This window comes from Temnothorax longispinosus, chromosome 4 (assembly GCF_030848805.1).
Source record: "Temnothorax longispinosus isolate EJ_2023e chromosome 4, Tlon_JGU_v1, whole genome shotgun sequence".
Taxonomy (NCBI): domain Eukaryota; kingdom Metazoa; phylum Arthropoda; class Insecta; order Hymenoptera; family Formicidae; genus Temnothorax; species Temnothorax longispinosus.
The window spans coordinates 10,988,950-11,008,861 of record NC_092361.1 but is presented as its reverse complement, the minus strand read 5'-3'; the positions used below and the strand labels follow the sequence as shown (position 1 = coordinate 11,008,861).

At 41.8% G+C, this 19,912-nt stretch overlaps 1 protein-coding gene and 2 pseudogenes across 1 annotated transcript; all 3 read right to left on the bottom strand.

Annotated features, from left to right (window-relative positions):
* Window positions 1–5,046: 5,046 nt before the first annotated feature.
* LOC139811430 (uncharacterized) lies at window positions 5,047–6,956 on the bottom strand (annotated as a pseudogene).
* Window positions 6,957–12,373: 5,417 nt separating this feature from the next.
* On the bottom strand, window positions 12,374–12,991 carry LOC139811352 (uncharacterized). Its single transcript, XM_071775599.1, has 2 exons — window positions 12,829–12,991; window positions 12,374–12,795 (listed from the first exon to the last, which is right to left on the bottom strand). Exons 1-2 carry the CDS (start codon window positions 12,989–12,991, stop codon window positions 12,374–12,376), a joined length of 585 nt encoding a protein of 194 aa, XP_071631700.1.
* Window positions 12,992–13,441: 450 nt separating this feature from the next.
* LOC139811429 (uncharacterized) lies at window positions 13,442–19,369 on the bottom strand (annotated as a pseudogene).
* Between the last annotated feature and the right edge of the window lie 543 nt (window positions 19,370–19,912).

Here is a 19,912-nt window from a genome sequence, read left to right as displayed (position 1 = left end):
AGACTTAAGGGGAGGTTCTCATCTAGCGACCCAAAAGTAAGGTGATTTTCTTGATTTTTTTTTCATAGAAGGAAGTAAATGAACAACTGAAGGTTTTTGACACTTATTTATGGAGTCTAAGAGTACATAGAAAATTGTTTTTTAGATAGAAATTACTGCCGTGGAATAGTGTTACACGTGATGCATCGTGACCGCGTCAGAAAAAGATGTCCAATTGGCAATCACTCTAGCACCTGTAAAAATTATCAGAAATCAAAAATCCAAAAATTTTCATGAAATATATAATATTTGTTGGAGCTTGAACCTATAATATAAATAAAAAATCAAAAATTAAAAAAATGACGGACATTTGAATTTTGAGTACCGTTTTTTCACGTTTTTTTCGCTCTTTAATGTGCTATATAAAAAAGAAAAACAACAAATATTACCTGCATTTAGGTTCAGGCTCCAATAAATTTAATATACTTTAAAACAAAAAAAAGGCGATCCGTCAATTAGTTTTTGAGTAATCGTGATTGCCAATTTGAAAAACATAATTTTTCAGGAAACGCGTTTAAAGATTTTGTTAACGATTTTTTTAAGTTAACGACAAAATAATGTACCTTGTGGCTAATCAGCAATTCCAGGGCCATACATCAATCCTTCCTCAACTCCATTAAATCTGCATTAAATCTGCTGAGAATAAAGCTTCGAAAACGGGTTTTATGGCTTCTTGAACTTTTTCTGTAAGAGGAGTCTTGTGCCGAAATGATGTAAGAGTACCAGAAGCTTCAGCCACGCGCCACTTGCCCTTTTGGGAATATATTCTACATATGATAAGCTATCAAAAAATGCAAAAAAATCGATTTTTTGGTCGAGCTAGATGAGAACCTCCCCTTAAAAGGTTTTTTTATTATTCATTCAATGCATGTGCATTTGATATTTTTAATCAAAAACGTTGTGCTTGAGAGAAAAAAAAAACGTGCACGCCCGTTTACAATGTGTTTCGAGACGGTGGTTTTATATTCTTTATCACTATCTCTCTACTTTTTTAGTAGTGTAGGCGAAAGATCTCGAAAGCGCGACGCGAGCCGAACAGTCGAGAATGGATGGCGTGCGCGTCGGTCTCTCGATCCTCCGATTGGCCGATGTTTGAAAGTAGCGCCACGGAGATGGCGCGGAAGAGTGTATGTGTGCATAAGATAATGCAAGCGGCAGTCAGTTAGTTACAAGCCTCAGAGATATACGTGTGGGTTTGTACGTGTGAGTGAAGGACGGCTCGCGAGTGTGGTCGCATACGTTGATTAGCATACGCGCTCGTGTAAAGGAAACAGTTGTGAACTAATTGTATTGTCTGTGTTGTTTCCGCCTTTTCCATCTGATTCTTAAACCACAAATCTCCATCGCCAAGGCTCGTAGCGGTAAAAGCCAGAGTCTTTCAGCAAGTCTTACATTATATTGGGTCTCACACGGTTGCGCCTCGTAAATGCGCAGCGTCAGAAAGACCGCGAGCAAGCAAATCCGGACGCGAGCCCGCATTTTCTCGCATAACGCCTGCAGATTCTATTTTTGTTTGACATCATATTGTTGTGTATTGTGTGTTGGAGGAAGAAATTTTTTCATCATAGCTGATGAGACTACAAAGACTTTATTACAAGACCTACGACTTGCTCACTTGGTGGAAACTTTTGAAAGTAAGTGTTGTTTTGTATTATACTTAGATCAGAGCTCGGCAAAAAATTGTTTTGATGACTGAAGCTAGCGGTCGATTAATCAAAATAGAATGTAAGTAAAAGAATTTGATAAGAATACGTCGGGATCGAGATGAGAGATCAATCGCGGTAGAACGGAGACAGATTGCTAAGAGTTAACTTCACTGCGGACAGATATATTTATTGTATATGCGCACGTTACAAAAACGCGTGGATCGTCGGTCGTGATCACACGGATAGTGTGAAACGGAAGTCGCGATAAGCGCAACGGTCGCCTTTACGTCGATACATATTCATCGCGAGATATCGATCAAAGTCCCGATAACCATGGCCGACACCACGCCGGATGGCGCCACTCGGACTGAGTGTGCGCTTGGCCGCGGGAACTTAACTTCCCAACACGCCCTCTCAATGCGCACACGGCCAATTCCTCTGGAGCTATGATGCGCTGGTAATTTCGAGCCCCTTGACGCAGCTCTAATGGTTAGTGGCCGGCAGTGCCTTCGTCAGTATGTCGGCCACCATTTCGTTGGTGGGTACATGCTCTAAGGTTACCAAGCCTTCGGCGACAGACTGCCTGAGGAAATGATACCTTATATTGATGTGCTTCGTGCGATGGTGGTACATGTGATCGTGCGCCAGGTACTGCGCGCCTCGATTATCGATATATAGCACAACGATATATATAGCCATGCGGCCCAGTCCTAACTCGGTGAGAAGACTGCGCAAGTAGAGCCCTTCCTTAAACGCCTCCGTCATGCTGACGTACTCCGCTTCCGTCGAGGATAGCGCCACAGTACGCTGCTTCTGAGACTTCCACGAAATGGCTGCACCGCCAAGCAGGAAAGCGTACCCGGTAAACGAGCGTCGGTCAATCGCGCAATCGCCCCAGTCCGCGTCTGAGTAGCTGGTCAGCGACTGGTAAGTTCTGAAAAATAGCAAGCCCAAATCTGTGGTCCCCGCCAAATACCTGAGTACCCGTTTCGCAGCCAGCCAATGCCGTTTCCTCGGGTTATTGTTGAACTGCGCCAACCTGAACACCGTATTTGCTATGTCTGGTCTCGTGGCAACAGCCAAATACATGAGAGCGCCGATGAGCTCCCTATATAGCCAGGAACCAGCCTCCGAACCTGCCGGAATCTCCGGTGTGTCCCTTGAGTGAAGTTCCGAAGGTGTCGAGATGGGATTACATTGCTCCATCCCATATCTCGCCAGCACGTCCAATGTGTATCCCTTCTGGGTAAGGAGGATTGCATCTTCTTCTTGAGTGATCTCGAGCCCAAGGCAACGTTTGGCTATACCGAGGTCCTTGATCTCGAAATCCTCCATCAAGCTTTGCTTGACTTCAGACGAATGGACCACTGTCGACCGGCTTGGCGTAGACCGTATAAGGCCTTCTTCAATCGACAGGCATCTCCGCCCGATCTTAGGATCTTTATCATTGTCTCGGCTCGAATCTTCATCTCAAGAGTGATGCTCTTCTCGAGGACTAATCGGTCGAGCGTCTCCAGCAATATATCCGGAACATCCATGATAACCTCCTCCTCAAGGTTTCCGTTCAAGTAGGCTGTGACAACATCGAACTGCCAGATGGTTAGATTGAGCTCGGCTGCTAGGGCTAGCAGCAGTCTAATTGACTCAAATCAAGCCACAGGTGCAAAAGTGCGGTGGTAATCAACGCCGAACCTCTGGCTAAACTCCTTAGCGACAATTCTGGCCTTTTGCCTCTCGATGGATCCATCTGTGGCATACTTGTTCGTCAGAACCACCCGGCAGCCCACACTTTTCTGGCCCTCAGGTTTCTTAATGACGTCCCAAGTATCATTCTTCACCAAACTTTCCACCTCAGACAGTATGGCATCCTTCCATTCCTCACGTTCCTCACTGGACATTGCCTCGCGTAAGAACACTTCAGCGATGCCGGCAAACATCTCCTGCAGAGGCTCCTGCGGCAGGGTCGCATCGAGGAAGACGTCATCGTCCAGTTCGTTGTTGATGATTTCCACCGGTACATCAGTATAATCCGGTTCGCTACCTGTTAATGTCTGATATACCTTACGAGGGCGCCCCCTTCCACCGGTACGTACTAACCTAGGTCGCCCACGTGCACGCCGGGCGCTTCCTGTGACAAACAGCGGTGCGGGTCGATGATCTGGAGTGGGTGGAGACACTGGAGAAACGAGTGCTCCTAGTCGCTGCTGAGGTGCCGGTTTAGGCAAGTGATCCGAAGCGGCATCCTCGCCTGAGCGCTTATCCACCCTCAACTCATTAACGTTATGTTCATCGGCCATACCTTCGGGCGCCGCCTCAAGGAACTTAACGTCTCTTGCAACGATAGCTTTTTGCTCCTCAGGCGTCCACACACGGTATCCCTTAGACTCTCGTGGGTAACCAATGAGCACCCCTTCGGCTGACCTAGGCGCAAACTTGTCCTTCGTTGGGTCCTTGTCAAGAACGAACACCTTCGCTCCGAACGTTCTGAGGTGATCCAACTTCGGTAACTCGCCAGTCCATTTCTCGTAGGGGGTGAGGCCTCCCAAACTACTGGACGGACAGCGATTTCGTATATGGCAAGCGGTAGCGACCGCATCAGCTTAGAACATCGAGGATAACCCAGACTGCAGCATTAAGGGCTTACACCTGAGTAAAGTGACCATATTTTGGGAATTTTTTTCTCGGAAAATAATTGCTTTATTCAAAAAATTTTTTTTCTGTTAAAAAGAGCATGTATTCTAATACGTTTGTGAATTTTTTAATTAAAATTTATTAACAATAAATATAGTTTATTGGCGTCAGCGTAAGCCCCGTTTTTTTTCGGTGTTCACCATTTTGGGTTGTCACGTCATCTGGAACAAAAATAAACATTAAATTCCTAATTAGTGATAGATAAGACAGTTAGCTACGGGCCGAATAAAATTAAAAAAAATTTTTTTAAAAATGGCGGCTGTTTGAAGTTTGAAGTCGATTTTTAACCTATTTTTTCAAGTTACCAATGCATTTTTTAAACATTTGTCACAAAAAATTTATAAAAGTCTAATCGTAGCTAATTAGACAAAGCATCCAAGAATATCGTGTCCAAATTTCAAAAAGATCTATCGATCCGTTCTCGAGATATCGTGAACACCGGTTTTTAAAACCATGTTTCGAGAAAAACGCGTTTAAAGTTTGAGAAGAGGTTTGGATATCATCAATTGTTTATAATGCTATAACTTGAAAACGGCTCGTCTTACGAAAAAAATGCAAAAGGCAAAAAAGTTTCATTTTGATTCGAAATTATTAATAATAATTTAAAAAAAATTTTTTTTGTTAATTAACAATGAAATTGTTTAAAAAAAATTTTTTTCTAATTTTACCTTTAGTCGGCGATTCCGGGGCCATATAAAAGTCCTTCAATTTCAAGCAGGTTCTCAGCATCAGCTGCTCGCAATTGTTTACGACGAATTCTTCCTTCCCGTGTTGCATTCGCGGCTTGGATCTCGGCCTGATGAAGACGATTTTCATCTGCCTCCTCACAGTAATTATTGGCATTTGGTCCAACTTTAATACCCAAGTATTCCATGACTTGCAGATATGATTTGCTTCCTGCATTGAATGTACAGGCTGCTATGTAAGAAGCAATTCTCATAATACAGCAGCCGCTGTGGGTGATTTTGGGTGCTATGCGCCAAAGGACGTTATTAAAGCTCTCGTTATTGTTCTGTGTAAAACCTCCCACGCATTTTTCTAAAAGTTCGTCTAAAGATAAATTCTTGTATATTGGCTCGATAGTTTTTACAACATCTGGATGAAGCGCGGGTGCATGGTGAAAACTGTCTAGTTTATTCAAAGCTTTTGCTTTTTGCCATTTACACCAAGAATCTTTTCCTGTCGGACACAAGTCATGTTGCGGCTTCTGGTCAGTTGATTGTAAATGATAAAAAGTAGCCATAACAGCATTTTTCATTGCTTCAAGTGAGTGGCAATTACGTCGTATTGCAAGGCCATAATAACGAGTAAGTGCATCGATTAATTTCCCTGTCAATTTGCCCTTTCCACCAAGTCCTGTGGTTTTTTTCTTCAAATTTCGAAGTCTCGTACCCATTCGTTTCTGTACATGTCCAATACATTCTTTCTTTGTTATTATTATGCCAGGATAAGGATTGCTATTAACTATTGCTGGAAAAGTCTTGGAGTCTCCATCGCCTATGTAATTGACGTATTTGACACCGAATTTTTCTTCTGATCGTTGAAACATGTGACACATTCCTTCTACCTCCATCTTTCCAGAGGACCCTGTGTGATTGATCTGACAATTGGGTGCATGTTGCTCTCGAAACTCTTCATAATCTGCTGTTCCTTCCAGTCCAATCCATTGTTCACATGCCTTGCAAGTTTTGGAACTTATAAACAAATCAAGAACTCTGCCAGTATAATGTCCAATAATTGTTGTAACTCCATATAAAGAATCGAATCCTCGCTTACGCCACGAACCATCCCCGGACACGGTTATTCCCGCATTTTTCTGATTTTCTTTTGCTTCTGTGACTTTTTTCTTCCTGTACACTTTCTTTTGAAATTAAATAAAATACAGCCTCTGAAGCAGTTGAAATATGATTTACAACCGTGTCATACGAGGACTGAGCTATGGGCTTTGCAAGGTCCATAAGTCCACAAAATTTTTTTGCTCCGCTTAATCCAATACCTATCATCCGCATTGCAAAGATAAATCTCGTATTTATTTCGTAGGCATTTGATATATACGGACACGAAGATACGCTTTGAGTCACACAGGAAGGACACAGAATTTGCACTTTGAAACCGAGACCACGTGTTGATGATTTGGCAAAACTAATATTACTCCCACATGTTTTGCACTTCACATGTTCGCTAATAAACGAAAAAACTGTTGCAAAATTTAAAATTACGTAACCAATGTTATCGTTTATACTGGGCTCTAACACATGACTGGCTCGCAATTTCTTCGCTGATGTACTCAACTCATTATTTTCTGCTTCAATTTCATAATGATTCTTGGGAGGTTTTCTTTTCTTTGATCGACATTTATATGCTCCTGTTGACTTTCGCCTTTCCCTTGAAACTTTTGAATGGAGGGTAAAGTTTGTATTTTTTTCCATGTTTTACAAAAATTTTACTACGAAACAACGCAACGATGTTCACTACTGCAAAGCTACAGAATAATTGGCTTGTGGCGATTACATCGTCACATATATTTAACCGCTGAAAGACCTTAAATCTCAAATAATAGAAAAGTAACAAATAACAAAAGACTGAAAAACATGTAAACACGTTTATAAGAAATGTAGATAGAATAACATATAAAAACAATATAAATATCAGCGAGCGAAAATAATAAAGTCGAGATACAAATAATAAACATTCGCGGAACTAATTTTTATTGTTAAACCGATGACGACTTGAGGAGAGGCTTCTCGAAAAACACGAAGTCCTGAGAGGAGAGAGCTATCTCGCGATACCGGCGAAAAAGGCGCGATACCGCTACGCTCCGCTCCGCCCCGCTTCAGTACAACCTCCGTAACTTCCACAATTCTTCGAATTTCTTAATAATATTTTAACACAATATTTTTGAAACTACATATTTTCAAGAAATGCAAAAAAAAATCGATTTTTTCAAAATTCTACTCAGGTGTAAGCCCTTAATTCATTAATCTTTGTGGTTATTCTTTTTATCGGATCCTTGTTTAGTTTTTTGTAAGTAGAACTGTCACTGAGCAAAACGGTCATTTGATTAAAATACATGTTCCTGTCCATAATTACAGTTACTTGGCCTTTGTCCGCTTTAGTAACGAAGACATAATCATTCTCCCGAAGAAATCTTACGCAAAAATCAAACTCCTGCAAAATGAATCTGTCTATGTAACTGATGTGCCTGTCATTACTTAAAAACTTATACAATGAATTGGCTATACGGATACGCGCTTCTTCCAACAAATCTTCATCAATTCTATACGTATTACACTCAAAATTCTTAATTATGTCCATAACAATTCCTACACGATCTATTTTGTCCTTAGGATTAATAGGAAGAGCAAATCTATCTCCCAGACTCAGAAATTTAAGAATTCTGTCTGGAATCTGTTTTCTACTCGTATTTACAACCCATTTATTATGGTCAAAGTTTAAAAAAGAATTATACAGAGGAATCTGTGTAGACGAGTGTAGAATCGAGTTAAACTTATTACACAATCTTTCATTGACCGATCGACTGAATCTGGATATAAAATCACTATTGTAAATGAAAAAATTAGATATTACGTCATGTGGTAAGCTAGCCCGCAGTCGATTCTCGATATCAACAATTTCCAAACGTAAAAAAGTTAAATAACAATTCGTGTCACTAATTTCAAAATTAAGAAGTTTCTTCTGTACAACCTTTTTAAAGCGTTCAAATTCGTGGTTAACGCTATTGCTGTGGAATTCGATTGTTTTTATATACTTTCAGAACATGGTAACTTTTGTGATCTTGGCCTGTCCTGCGGTATTTTGGGAACACGACTTAATTGTAATGTAATTTGTCATTGTGTATGTTTTGCGCCAGTGTGACTTTGAATATGGCACGTTGCGGACCGTGTGGAGAAAATAAGTTTATTCACGGTTACGCTAGCGATGTTCGCGAGTTTTACAATCTCACTCCTTCGATGCAACAATTATGTAAGCTTCTACGTTTTAATTCTGACATTCCTTCGGGTTCTTATATATTTTTGACATTTTTGACATATTCGTTTGACATATTCGTTTTTAGTTTTGGCGTGCGCACGATGTGGTTTGGACGCGGCGTCGGGCGACACGTGATTTGGTTGTTGCTTGATGTATAATATATAACATCTCACTTGAAAAGGGCCTGATTGAGGCCGAAACGTTGTGAAGAGGAAGAATAAAGAAATAATGGCCAGTGGGGTTGATTAATTTTTTAAAGTTGTTATTTCTAAATAATATGTTGAAAAATACGCGTACTTAATATACATATAAATAATAATATTGAACTGCCTTAGATCTAAGCTCGGACCGTATATGGCGATTTTTTTAAAATAATGATTGAAAGTTTTTAATTTTAGGGGTGGCACTTTGAAGGGCTGTAACTTTTGAAATATTGGTCGGAGCGCTTCGGGCCATAACAGTTTTCGATAGAACTCTTCGGGGGGCGACCAGAACTCCCGCGAGAACTGCCGATTTCCGAAAAAAAGTGTACCCCTCGGAACTTAGAAAATTTTCGAGGTGTGGCACTTTGGGTGGCTGTAACTTTTGAATTATTGGTCGTAGCGCTATAAAACCTATAGAGAACTCTAGAACTCATCGAAATCTATCCAGAACTACCATAAAAAATTCATTTTTTTTTAAATGGCGGGCGCCGTAAAGTTAGCTCCTTATTTTTAAAGTGGTGTTTTCGTCACTTTAAATGACGGAACTCTTTCTAAAAACTATAGAGAACTCTAGAACTTTTGCTGGGGAATCCAGAACTCTAATAAATTGTTTCAATTTTTGAAAAAGGCGGACCAACTTCACAGACGGTGAAAATTTTCTAAAATTTTTGCACACCGGTCTTTTCGTTAATAAAACCAAGTCTAATATAAGTCGCTGTAAAAACTTTTTTGGAAATAGGATAAATTGCATCGAGCTTAGCGCAGTAATCGCCATAGTATTCGGCAGTATTGAGAAGAGCATGTCCTAAACCGAGTATTTGTAGAAGAGTATCGGAAACGCTCATATGATGTATCAGATCGCATTCACTTGCGTTACATCTAATGCGGATGACGATTTTTCCTCCGGTCTATTCATGTTGATCCAAATAAAAGTGCGTGTCAGCTTGTTTGCACGCGGTATTAATCGCCGAGATAAGGTCTCTGATATTTTTGTAAATGCCGCAGAATAATGTACCTTTCACGCGACACCTGTGCTTCTTTCTCTCCTGCTTTAGTATCGAAGAAGAAGATTTCATGTTGAAGAACGCGTACGTGTGAAAAAGTACTGGGAAATTAAATCTCGCTAAGTGCGACTTCCCATTCGCCGTGTAAGTGAACATTTTGAGGTAATTCCGTAACGAATGACGAGGTTCTATTTTCCGGAAAATAGCGCATACTGCTATTGCTCGGAAGAACCATGAGAAATTGGTCCTCCCTCATCTTGAAGAGAAGTTAAATTCGAAATGGGGATCCAAGTGTCGAACTTGCTGGGATAACCGCGCCAGCTAACTAACACCTGTTTATTAGCGCCGCATCCCCTGATCTTTATCACGCGATCGACGATAAACTCTTCTTCCCGCAAGTTTTTCTCAACTCTAGCTAATTCCTGTTTGTAAAAAATACCGTCTATGACCTCATTCGCTAAATCGCTCAGTTCGTACACGCGTGGTTTTCGCCACTCGAGAACGCGGTGAATTCGAAATATCTCTTCACACCACCTCCCCTCGTATCCTTTCTCGAAGGTAGCTTTTGTTCTACTGACGCAAACAAGTTCTCCGACGCTGTAGTTAGCTTTTCGTGCGCGTTTTATCTTTTTGCTCTTCCTCCATCGTCGAACTATATTTTCGCGCGTGACACGAGCGTTTTCTCTTGTAACGACAGCCGGCTGCATTCTGATGGAGGAATGGCGGGTGTGATTGTAAGCGCTTACGATATCCTGCAAAACATCGACGTAGCGCCGCGTATTTTTATGCGTAAAATAGCGCCACATTCGCTCCTTCAACGTTCTGTTGAAGCGCTCGACGACGGCAGTTTTGATATCCGGATTACGGGCTACGCGAAAACGAATGTCGTTTCCTTCCAGAAACTTTTGCAACGGACGCCCGATAAATTCTTTACCTTTATCCGTTTGTAAGTATACCGGTACGCGCCCGTCGCTTTTCGAGAGCACGCGCTGGAAAGCCGTCGTCACGTGCTTACTCGTTTTGTCTCGTAGCGGTTCTACCCAGGCATATTTACTAAGCATGTCTATAATCACCAGAAGATACGAATATCCGTCGTTGTAACTTTTGAGATTTCGGAGCTCGATCAAATCGGCCTCCCACAGATCGTCGATATTCGACACGTTGTAATGCAACCGTGGACATTTTCTGCGCGATGGACGATGCAACGTGTAAGCGTTTTGCGTTTCGAGCCAACGCGTGACTTCGTTACGAGAGAAATTCGGTTTAGCGGCGCGCGTCAGATTATCCGTTGCCGAATATCCCGCGTAATGTCACGAATCGTAGTAGAATTTTTCAAGTTCCGTCATTTCTGTTTACTCCAATCGAGTAAGCGTCTTTTCTTCACCTGCTGTGAATCAACGGTACTTTTCGGTGTCTCTGTCGGTGTGGAACTTCTGGAAGGTCGAAATGTCGCGATGTTCGAAGAACTAGCGGTTAATATTTCCTTATTTTTCACTAGTACCGAGGGGACGTTTAAGACGCGAAGTAATCGTGCGAACTGAAGTCTCCCCGTTGCTTTCACAATTTTTCTTTCGCGCATAGCCTCGTTTATCATGTCGTCGATATTCGAATCTTTTATAACGCTGCCGTCTATAGTCACGACTCCATCTTCGTTCCAGCTAATTCTACTCAGAACTGCTTTATTGAACAAATACTTTAACAGTAAGCGAGCATTCGCGCGATAAGTTTTTGGTACGCTATCCAGTATTCTTTTACTGCTTTTCGACATATCAAAATTACGCTCGTTTGACGTGACGGTAGCAGCAGCAGCGGCGGCGGCCGCGACGACATTTTTCGCCATAATACCGTTAGAGTGTGAAGCCCATTCGTGATCGCGCGTTGTCGTCGTTACGTAGTCGTCGTCGACGTCGTTGTCGTCACGGACCTCGCGAATATCGTTGTCCGCATTTTCGTCCTCTTCATCGTTGCGCGTGTCCCGATTTCGCTTTCGCGCTACACGAACAAAATAAAGATATCGCCAAAGTGCATCTTTATATTTTTTCCATTTTTCCCCGACGTCGAGTGGTAAGGGTGAATTAAGAATGTGACTCAGCTCCGCATCGAGTCGCGATAGAGGTGTTCCCGGTGTACGGACGGAAATATTGGCGTTCTCCGAATTTTCGCTATTTTCCATCGTTCGTTCGCTACCGACGGCAAACGCAGTGGGAAGCGTTTGTTGCGATAAATGGCGCTGCCTTCTTTCGAGATTTTCCGTAGTGATCAAAACCATCTTCTTTGTCCTTTCCATAACGCGCGTTTTAATCTCTACCGCCGATAATTCGCGACAGTAAAGCGGCTAATATAGGACCGATAATATAAAATAAGAATCCGCCTTGTTATACCAATAGCTTTTTTTTAGCCTTCAAACTACTGCATTTTGATGCGATGTGTCGCAGCGTCGCTTTGTATTTGCTCAATCGCTTTTTTTCACGTCGTTCGAGCGGAACGTTACCTTTGAGCGTGTTGAAAACGCATTCGCAGATACACCGTATTAATTTATCGTCAGCGGTCCGTAAAAAGCTCGCGCATTGATTTTTGTTCAAATACAACAACGCCTCGAGAAATTTTTCTTTTTGATTGAGCGTCTGGCGTTTTTCGTCGCTCTGTCTGATTTCGCGTTATTTTCTTTTTTTTCCATCGCGAGAAAATTACACGACTGACCAGCGTGAGCGCTAGTGCACGTCTTTTATACGTAACCGTTGGAAAATGATCTACGCGGTACGTAGACGAAATGTGCCGTATCGTCGGGAAAGATGCACGTTCAAAATCGATATTCGTCCGGAGTCGATTGTTTCAGATCAAGTAGTAGATACCCGTGCGGTCTCGACGTGGCGTCGTAGTACGCCTCTTCTAGAAACTTTGGATCGTTGGGAAAGACTTGACGCGCTAAATGACGAATTTGCGCACGATCGCGAGAATTCTTGAAAACTACGATGTAATTTGCATTGAGCGATATATCGCGTTGCCCGCGTCGCTGATGAAAAAGATTTTGCGAGATGAGAATTACGCTGAGATTCTTATGATGACTGCCTTTGGTAAAGAGATCCACGATCGCGTCGCTCGATGACGATTCTCTCATAAGATCGTCGATTATTATCACCAATTTGGGGGAAAGCGGATCGGCGGAATAATCTTCCGGACGTGGCAATCCCTCGCAAAATTCAATTATATTTTTCTTCGCCGCTGCTTCCTCGCGCGCGTCGTATTGTAATTGACGATAAGCCTCCTGCCACTCCGCGTAATAAAACAAAACTTTCTCGAAACGTACGTCGGACATGTGAGATAGTTGTCGGAGAAAGGTTTTCACGAAGATCGTCTTCCCGCAACCGGTGGGTCCGCACACGATCGACGTCCAGGAATGTTTCCAGCGCACGTCCATTTTGCGAAATGATTGACTCGAATTCCGCGCGTGACTTCAAAAAGAATAATTTGAGGAGGAGAGAGGCAGGGGGATAAGGTAATCAACGGCGGCGGCGGCGGCGAACGCGCGCACCAGCGTACCCCCGCAAACGCTCGCGCGAGCAACATCACCGCGGCCGTTGATCAGCTGATTCGCGCGCCGCGGTGGGCATAAGCCACGGTCTTACATACAGGTCTTGCGACTCCCATGGTGGGGGGCGACTCACTTCTCGAAGACACGTTAGATAGTTCAGCGTCCGACCGAAAGAGGCGCAGCTATCGAGTGCTCCTGCATGTGAGAGAGATAGACAGTATTCTCTCTTTAACGGCGCAAGCGCTCTATTAATTTAATTATTTTTCGCGTTACGGATATGATGGGATAGGATAATTAAAGGATAAATAAATTACACTATTACAATATTCACGATTATTACCTGTAAAAATATAACTTTATTGATTCGTAAGTTTTGATAGCTTCTTTTTTACAACAAATTTTTTTGTTAACTTCAAATTTTCTTGATGCGCATGTTGCCTCATCCTCAAACGGATATAATAAACTAGCGCAAAGGATAAAATAGCGGATGCGTGCTCTTTGCATGGAAACGTAAACTCGTACGTCTCGAGAACTTTGTCCAACGTCAAATCGAACACGTTGATTTGGGAGGAATGTTTCGCGAAGCATGCTTCTACGTGACGTATAAGATGAAAAAATTTCAGATTGGCGTGAATTAATCCGCCACGAGATTTCATATCGACGAGTTTCGTCAATGAAGATTGAGAAGAGGAATCTGATCGGACAGCTTGAACACAAATACTGCACGATTGGTAAAGTTTTAAAACTTGCTTGCAGAGATAACCTGGAATTAGAATGTATTGGCTTTAGAAAATCCATAGAATGCTTAGAATGACTACTCCAGAGGCGAGAAGAACACATAGACTACTATTTAATATATTTATGTAACACGTGCATGGAAAGTGGCCCATTACGCACGCTACGCGTGCGTGATAGACCACTTTCCACGCACTTGCAACATAAAATAGGGTGTGCAAGCCGAAGGCTCGTGCGTCAACTCCGCACCCGTGAATTTTCATCTTACAGCACTTGTTGCACAAATAACTATTTCTGCATGCAAAGGGCTAAACAAAAACACATCTCCCACATGCATGGTTGAGACAAAGCAGTAAGCAGTAAGCGGTGTTAGTAAATTTTTACCCAACTGATTAAATAGATGGAAAGCGGCGCACGGAAAAGTCATTAAAATAAAAAACCTGTCACGTAATATATAATACAATCGAGGGTTAGGGAAAGAGAGTAGTCAAGGTCGGGGTTATACTCGATGACGTCGTCGGCATCCCAATTCTCGTGCTCCAAAGTAGCGTCCAACTTTTGTTGAATCTCTCGACGGTACTTCGCACTCTTTGCCTCATCGTTTTGTTCATACAGAGATTTTAGCTCGCTCAATGTCACGAGAATTTGTGGCGATGCCTCGTCCGAAACTGTGCAATTCCCATCCTTCGGCGGCTTGATTATGCTGTACACCGAGAGCAATTTGTACAGTTGCAAGAACGTTGGACAGTTTGGATGGTCATTGCATCCCGCTGCTTGGCGTATAGTGCCGAAAAATTTCTAGAAAAGTGAAAAACGCGTCAAAAATAATTTCGGAAAAAATACATGAGAAATATTTTTGTCTAATTACTTCCAAGTTATCCTGGTTGACTTTTCCCGTTAACAAGTATTGAAAATCGAATTTTTCGATAAGGTAGCGACACAACTCCATCGTGGATTGAAGGGATACTCGCAAACCTTGTGCTGTTTCTCGGGTCAAAAATTCGTCATCCGTTATGTCACCTTTCCGTACCGCCCATTCCCACTGATTCAGCCATTTCAGGGACTTCTCTAACACCTGTGAATGATTATGGATATACGCATATATATAAATGTATAAATCTTAATGTTTTGTAAGTGATTAGATGATCCCTTGTCATATAAGCGTTTCAATTATTCAGCAACTAGATTACCTTGTAGTCTTTAGTGTCCGGCGTAATAAGATCTTCGTTGGGAGATTTGCGGTTTAGCGCGTCGAAAATGTCATTGATACGCTTACAAAAGGAGATTGTCTCCTCACACCCATCAAGCACCGTACATTTTTGAGTAAAATGCCAAGCCATCGGCAACGGAATTGCTAAAAATCTGTAATAAAAAAAATCATGCGTGTGGTCGCCACGCGCGTTAGAAGTGAAACTTCTGAAGGCAAGGCTTTGCCATAACTTTTCTGAAATTAATACAAAAACAATGCAACGGAATTAGTCACTCCAAGCCGCCCGCAACTCGAAAATATAGTGTTATACGCAGTTCTCACTATATCCGTCTTGCCAGTGCCGTACGCCTAATCGAATTTTCGTGACGCGTTTTTGAGTCGCAAAATCGAATTTACTTACCGATCCAAAAGGAGTTTCACTTTGTACGCCTGTTGGTCGAATTTTCGTGACACTATTTCGTGACGTTTTTTCGTGTCGCACAATCGAACTTACTACCGTACCAATTAAAGAAGTTTCATTTCGTACGCCAATTGGTCGAAAATTTTCGTTACACTTTTCGTGTCGCATAATCGAACTTACTACCGTGCCAGAAGAGAACCGTCTCGCCAACGCCGTACGCCTATTGGTCAAATTTTCGTTACACTTTTCGTGTCGCACAATCGAACTTACTACCGTACCAAAGAAGTTTTATTTCGTACGCCTATTGGTCGAATTTTCGTTACACTTTTCGTGTCGCATAATCGAACTTACTACCGTGCCAGAAGAAGAACCGTCTCGCCAACGCCGTACGCCTATTGGTCGAATTTTTGTTACATTTCCGTGTCGCACAATCGAACTTACTACCGTACCAAAGAAGTTTCATTTCGTACGCCTATTGGTCGAATTTTCGTTACACTTTCCGTGTCGCACAATCGAACTTACTACCGTACCAAAGAAGTTTCATTTCGTACGCCTATTGGTCGAATTTTCGTTACACTTTCCGTGTCGCACAATCGAACTTACTACCGTACCAAAGAAGTTTCATTTCGTACGCCTATTGGTCGAATTTTTGTTACACTTTCCGTGTCGCATAATCGAACTTACTACCGTGCCAGAAGAAGAACCATCTCGCCAACGCCGTACACCTATTGGTCAAATTTTCGTTACACTATTTGTGTCGCACAATCGAACTTACTACCGTACAAAGAAGTTTCACTTCCGTTACACTTTTTTGTGTTGCGAATCGAATTCACTACCGTGCCACTTCAAAAATCATTAGGTGAACAGGGGATAAAAAAGGTTTCGGATCGCGTAAAGTTGCCCTTAACAAATAACTTGGCACAGCTATCACAAATAAAGAAATAGCCAACTTTTTATTGATGTTCTTTTCGCCGTGTGCACGGTCAAGAAAGCTGCTAATTTTTCGTCGCACAAATGTCGTAATATAAATAAAAATACCTGTGTCGCAAGTCGAACGCGCATTTTTGACGCGCATATTGTCGGGGGAAACGTGTCTCTGCGTGATTTTCGGACACGCTCTAGCGTTTCCCACGTGCTGACTATCAAGTTTAAACAAATCCACGAAGTACTTCCTCTCGATGTAATTACTTGTGGAACTGACCTACGGAAAAATTGACTGCATAACATTTCCTCGGCTAATTGTAAAGGTTTTTATTATTTACATGCAATCGAGATGCACCCTTTGAGATTAATTACAGCAACCCTTGTACGATTTATGAAAACGCGATTAGAAATGTGCTGCGAATTCACGACTCGTCGCTGCGGCGAGAAAAAAAACTTAAAGCAGGCAAAAGGGTTACGTCTTTATGTCTTTTAATTCATTTATTTCGCAAATTACCCTCAGTCGTTTTTTATTGTGTAGCCGATTTCGAATGGTCTTTATCAGATGAGGAGAATCGGAGAAGACGAGTACTTTTCGGTCGCTGTCGAGAGGGTGGCTAAACCATGTTTTCGTATCGTCGATGGAGCTCGTGACACCCAATATAGCACCCATTTTCTTATTTGTTGACGCGCCGTCAGCAATAATCCCGTGAATTTTTGCTCCGGTTTCTTCGAGGTAGATGATAGTTTTAACAACTAATTTTGCTAATTTCTCTCCTTTAACGGGATTCTTTGACGCGAAGACAGCAATGGGCTGTGTGTACGTGTCGGCAAGCGGTTGGAACATGAGAACCAAACCATGAGTTGCTTGATCGTCGATGCTCGTCGATTGTGGCCCATCATTTCCGAAATCTGTCAAGCCAATGTACGTCAAATTCCGCGAGCACACTGCAACATATTTTCTTAGATTGATTTCGTCCAACAAAATCACACCGTGGCGTTGGAAAGAAGTTTTACGCTCAAAATGCTTCTTCAGCAGCTGCGAGAAGTTTTCATCGAAACCGCACTTCATATTTATTAATAAAAAGTAGCCCCGAATCGTGCGTGTGCAAGGTAACGGCAGAATGTTATTTTTCCGCATAAACTCGTAATATGCCGGCGAGCGGATGTTCATTAGTATACACAACATTATCCACTGTTCTGTGTAGCGTCGGCCTTTTGCATCCTTCTTCGTCGCGGCTTCAACAATCTCTCGGAGTGCAGTTTTTTAAGAATCAGGAACTTTTAAATCGGAAAACTTTCTCTCGAGACTTTCAGCACTTATCTTCGACATTTCATCTTTGGTCTCGTTCAAAGATTGCAGCAACAATGTTACGCGTGCTTTAGCTCGATTCTTCTTGCGTCTTTCGACACTATTTTTTCGTCGCATTGCCTCCAATTTTTTCTTTTCTACGGGGTTTGAAGAGCTGAAAACTCGATTCAGCGTTTTGCTCTTCTTGAATCGCGCCTTCTTCTGCAATTGGACTTTTCGCAGTTTCGAGCAGTTGTCACATCTCTTTTTTTTTTTTTAGATTAGCGAACAATTGTTCTGGTGCCATCTCTCAAAACCGTCTTTGAAGCAAGTGATAAACACTAACGGCGCCTATTCCACTGCATAGGTTCAATTTTTCGAAATTTGTCAAAATATGCGACAATGCTCCGGTGCTGTCCAAGATTTCCGCAAGCTTTCCTTCTGCGAGATTGACGACGTGTCCATAAACGTGGTAACTTAGCGTTTTGTCGGCATGGAGAATCACACACTTCTCAATCACTGGTGATTCTACTCCATTTTTCACCAGTGCTCGAGCATGTGAAAACAAGAGACTCTTGCCAGACAATTCTCCAACACTCCACGATTTAGGAATCACAGCCGAGCAGTTTTGCCTATCCTCCACATCACCCACGCGATGGGTATTACCTGCAATAGGTTTTGTTTCATTCAAACTGTATATACGGTATATAAGATTCTCTATAAACTTTGGCGAGCAACCCCAAGAATAAACAAATGATAAATCAAAAAAGTTTGCATCACCGAATACGCATCCTTATTCTTGTATTGGTACATTTGCGATTACTCTCGTCATGAATATGAGTGTACGAACGTGAATCTTGATAGAAGTTAATAGAAAACGAGAAGCATCTTGTTAATAGAAAAACTCCGATAATTCTTAACTTACCCTCGTTGACTATCACAGTTGACAGATAAAATCCTCTTGGTAACTCCGATATTGGCACTGTCGTTTGTGCTGGTGCTGATGTTTCGGAGCTCTGTTGACTGTCCAGAGAAATTGTCGTTTCGGTGCATGCGAGTTGAGTTGCAGAAGTAAGCCGTGGCCTTTCTACAGAAACATCATCTGCAGCTAATGATGGAAAAAAGTGATTTGAGTAACATTATACCGACCATATGATTGAAGGAGAATTTGAACTGCAAATTACCTGCGATTTCTGATTGATCGCCCATATTGTTGATCAGCGCAGTCGAAACAGGAAGCTCATATGATTGCGTCTCTTGGTGAATTGGGGAAGAATCTATTGCGTACTCTGCGACTGAAGCCACTGCCAAAGATTTATTCGATGTATTGACATCGAATATTGTTGGAATAGCAGAACTGTCTAGCCGAGGATATTTAAATGGCACCTAAAAAGATAAATATTATTTATTCAAAATAAAAATAAACAGTACATAAAAATCAAATTTGACATGTTGCAAAGAAATCTCCTGAAAATCACTTACTTCAGCAATGATTTTTCCGTTAACATCCCGTTTCACATACTTTGTGATCACGTACTTTGTCTCGAAATGCGTTTTGCAAACGAAATGAGACGTCTTCAACTCTATTTCACCGGGTATTGCAGCTTGCCACAGTTTTAACATTTCGGAGTCAGCCGGCACTTTGAACAGCGAATTATTGGTCGCGTTCTTATAACTCGACTTGCATACGACGCACGATCTCCCCATTTTTTACACATTTATCAAAAATACTAAACACTTATAATTATACGTATATTCCGAGATTCCGCGATATAATTACGAAAACGACAACAACGCTAACGAGAAGAGCAGAGAGACGATGTTAAACGAGAAATTTACAGGTTATGTCACTCAACTAAAAATTGCAACGATGCAAACAACTAAAAATTGCTTCAATATCTGAGTCACCCCCACCACTGAAATTTGCCAGAGTCGCAAGACCTGTATGTAAGACCGTGGCATAAGCTTATCCATCCGTCTTAGCTTACGATTCCGCAGCGAGAGCATCGCGATCGACGAGCTTGTACGCGATGCTCCGAGCGGAGAAATGTGAGAGAAAAAATAAGTGCGGGGAAAGGGAGGGGATGAAATTATATGATACAACTATTAACGCTTTAAATGTAAAATATTTTATTTTTTTCAGATATTATCTGAGGAAAAAAATCACAAATTTCAAGAAATTTTATATTTAAACACACACAGAATATATTTACATATTACTACATTATATTTTTAGTTACATATGTACAA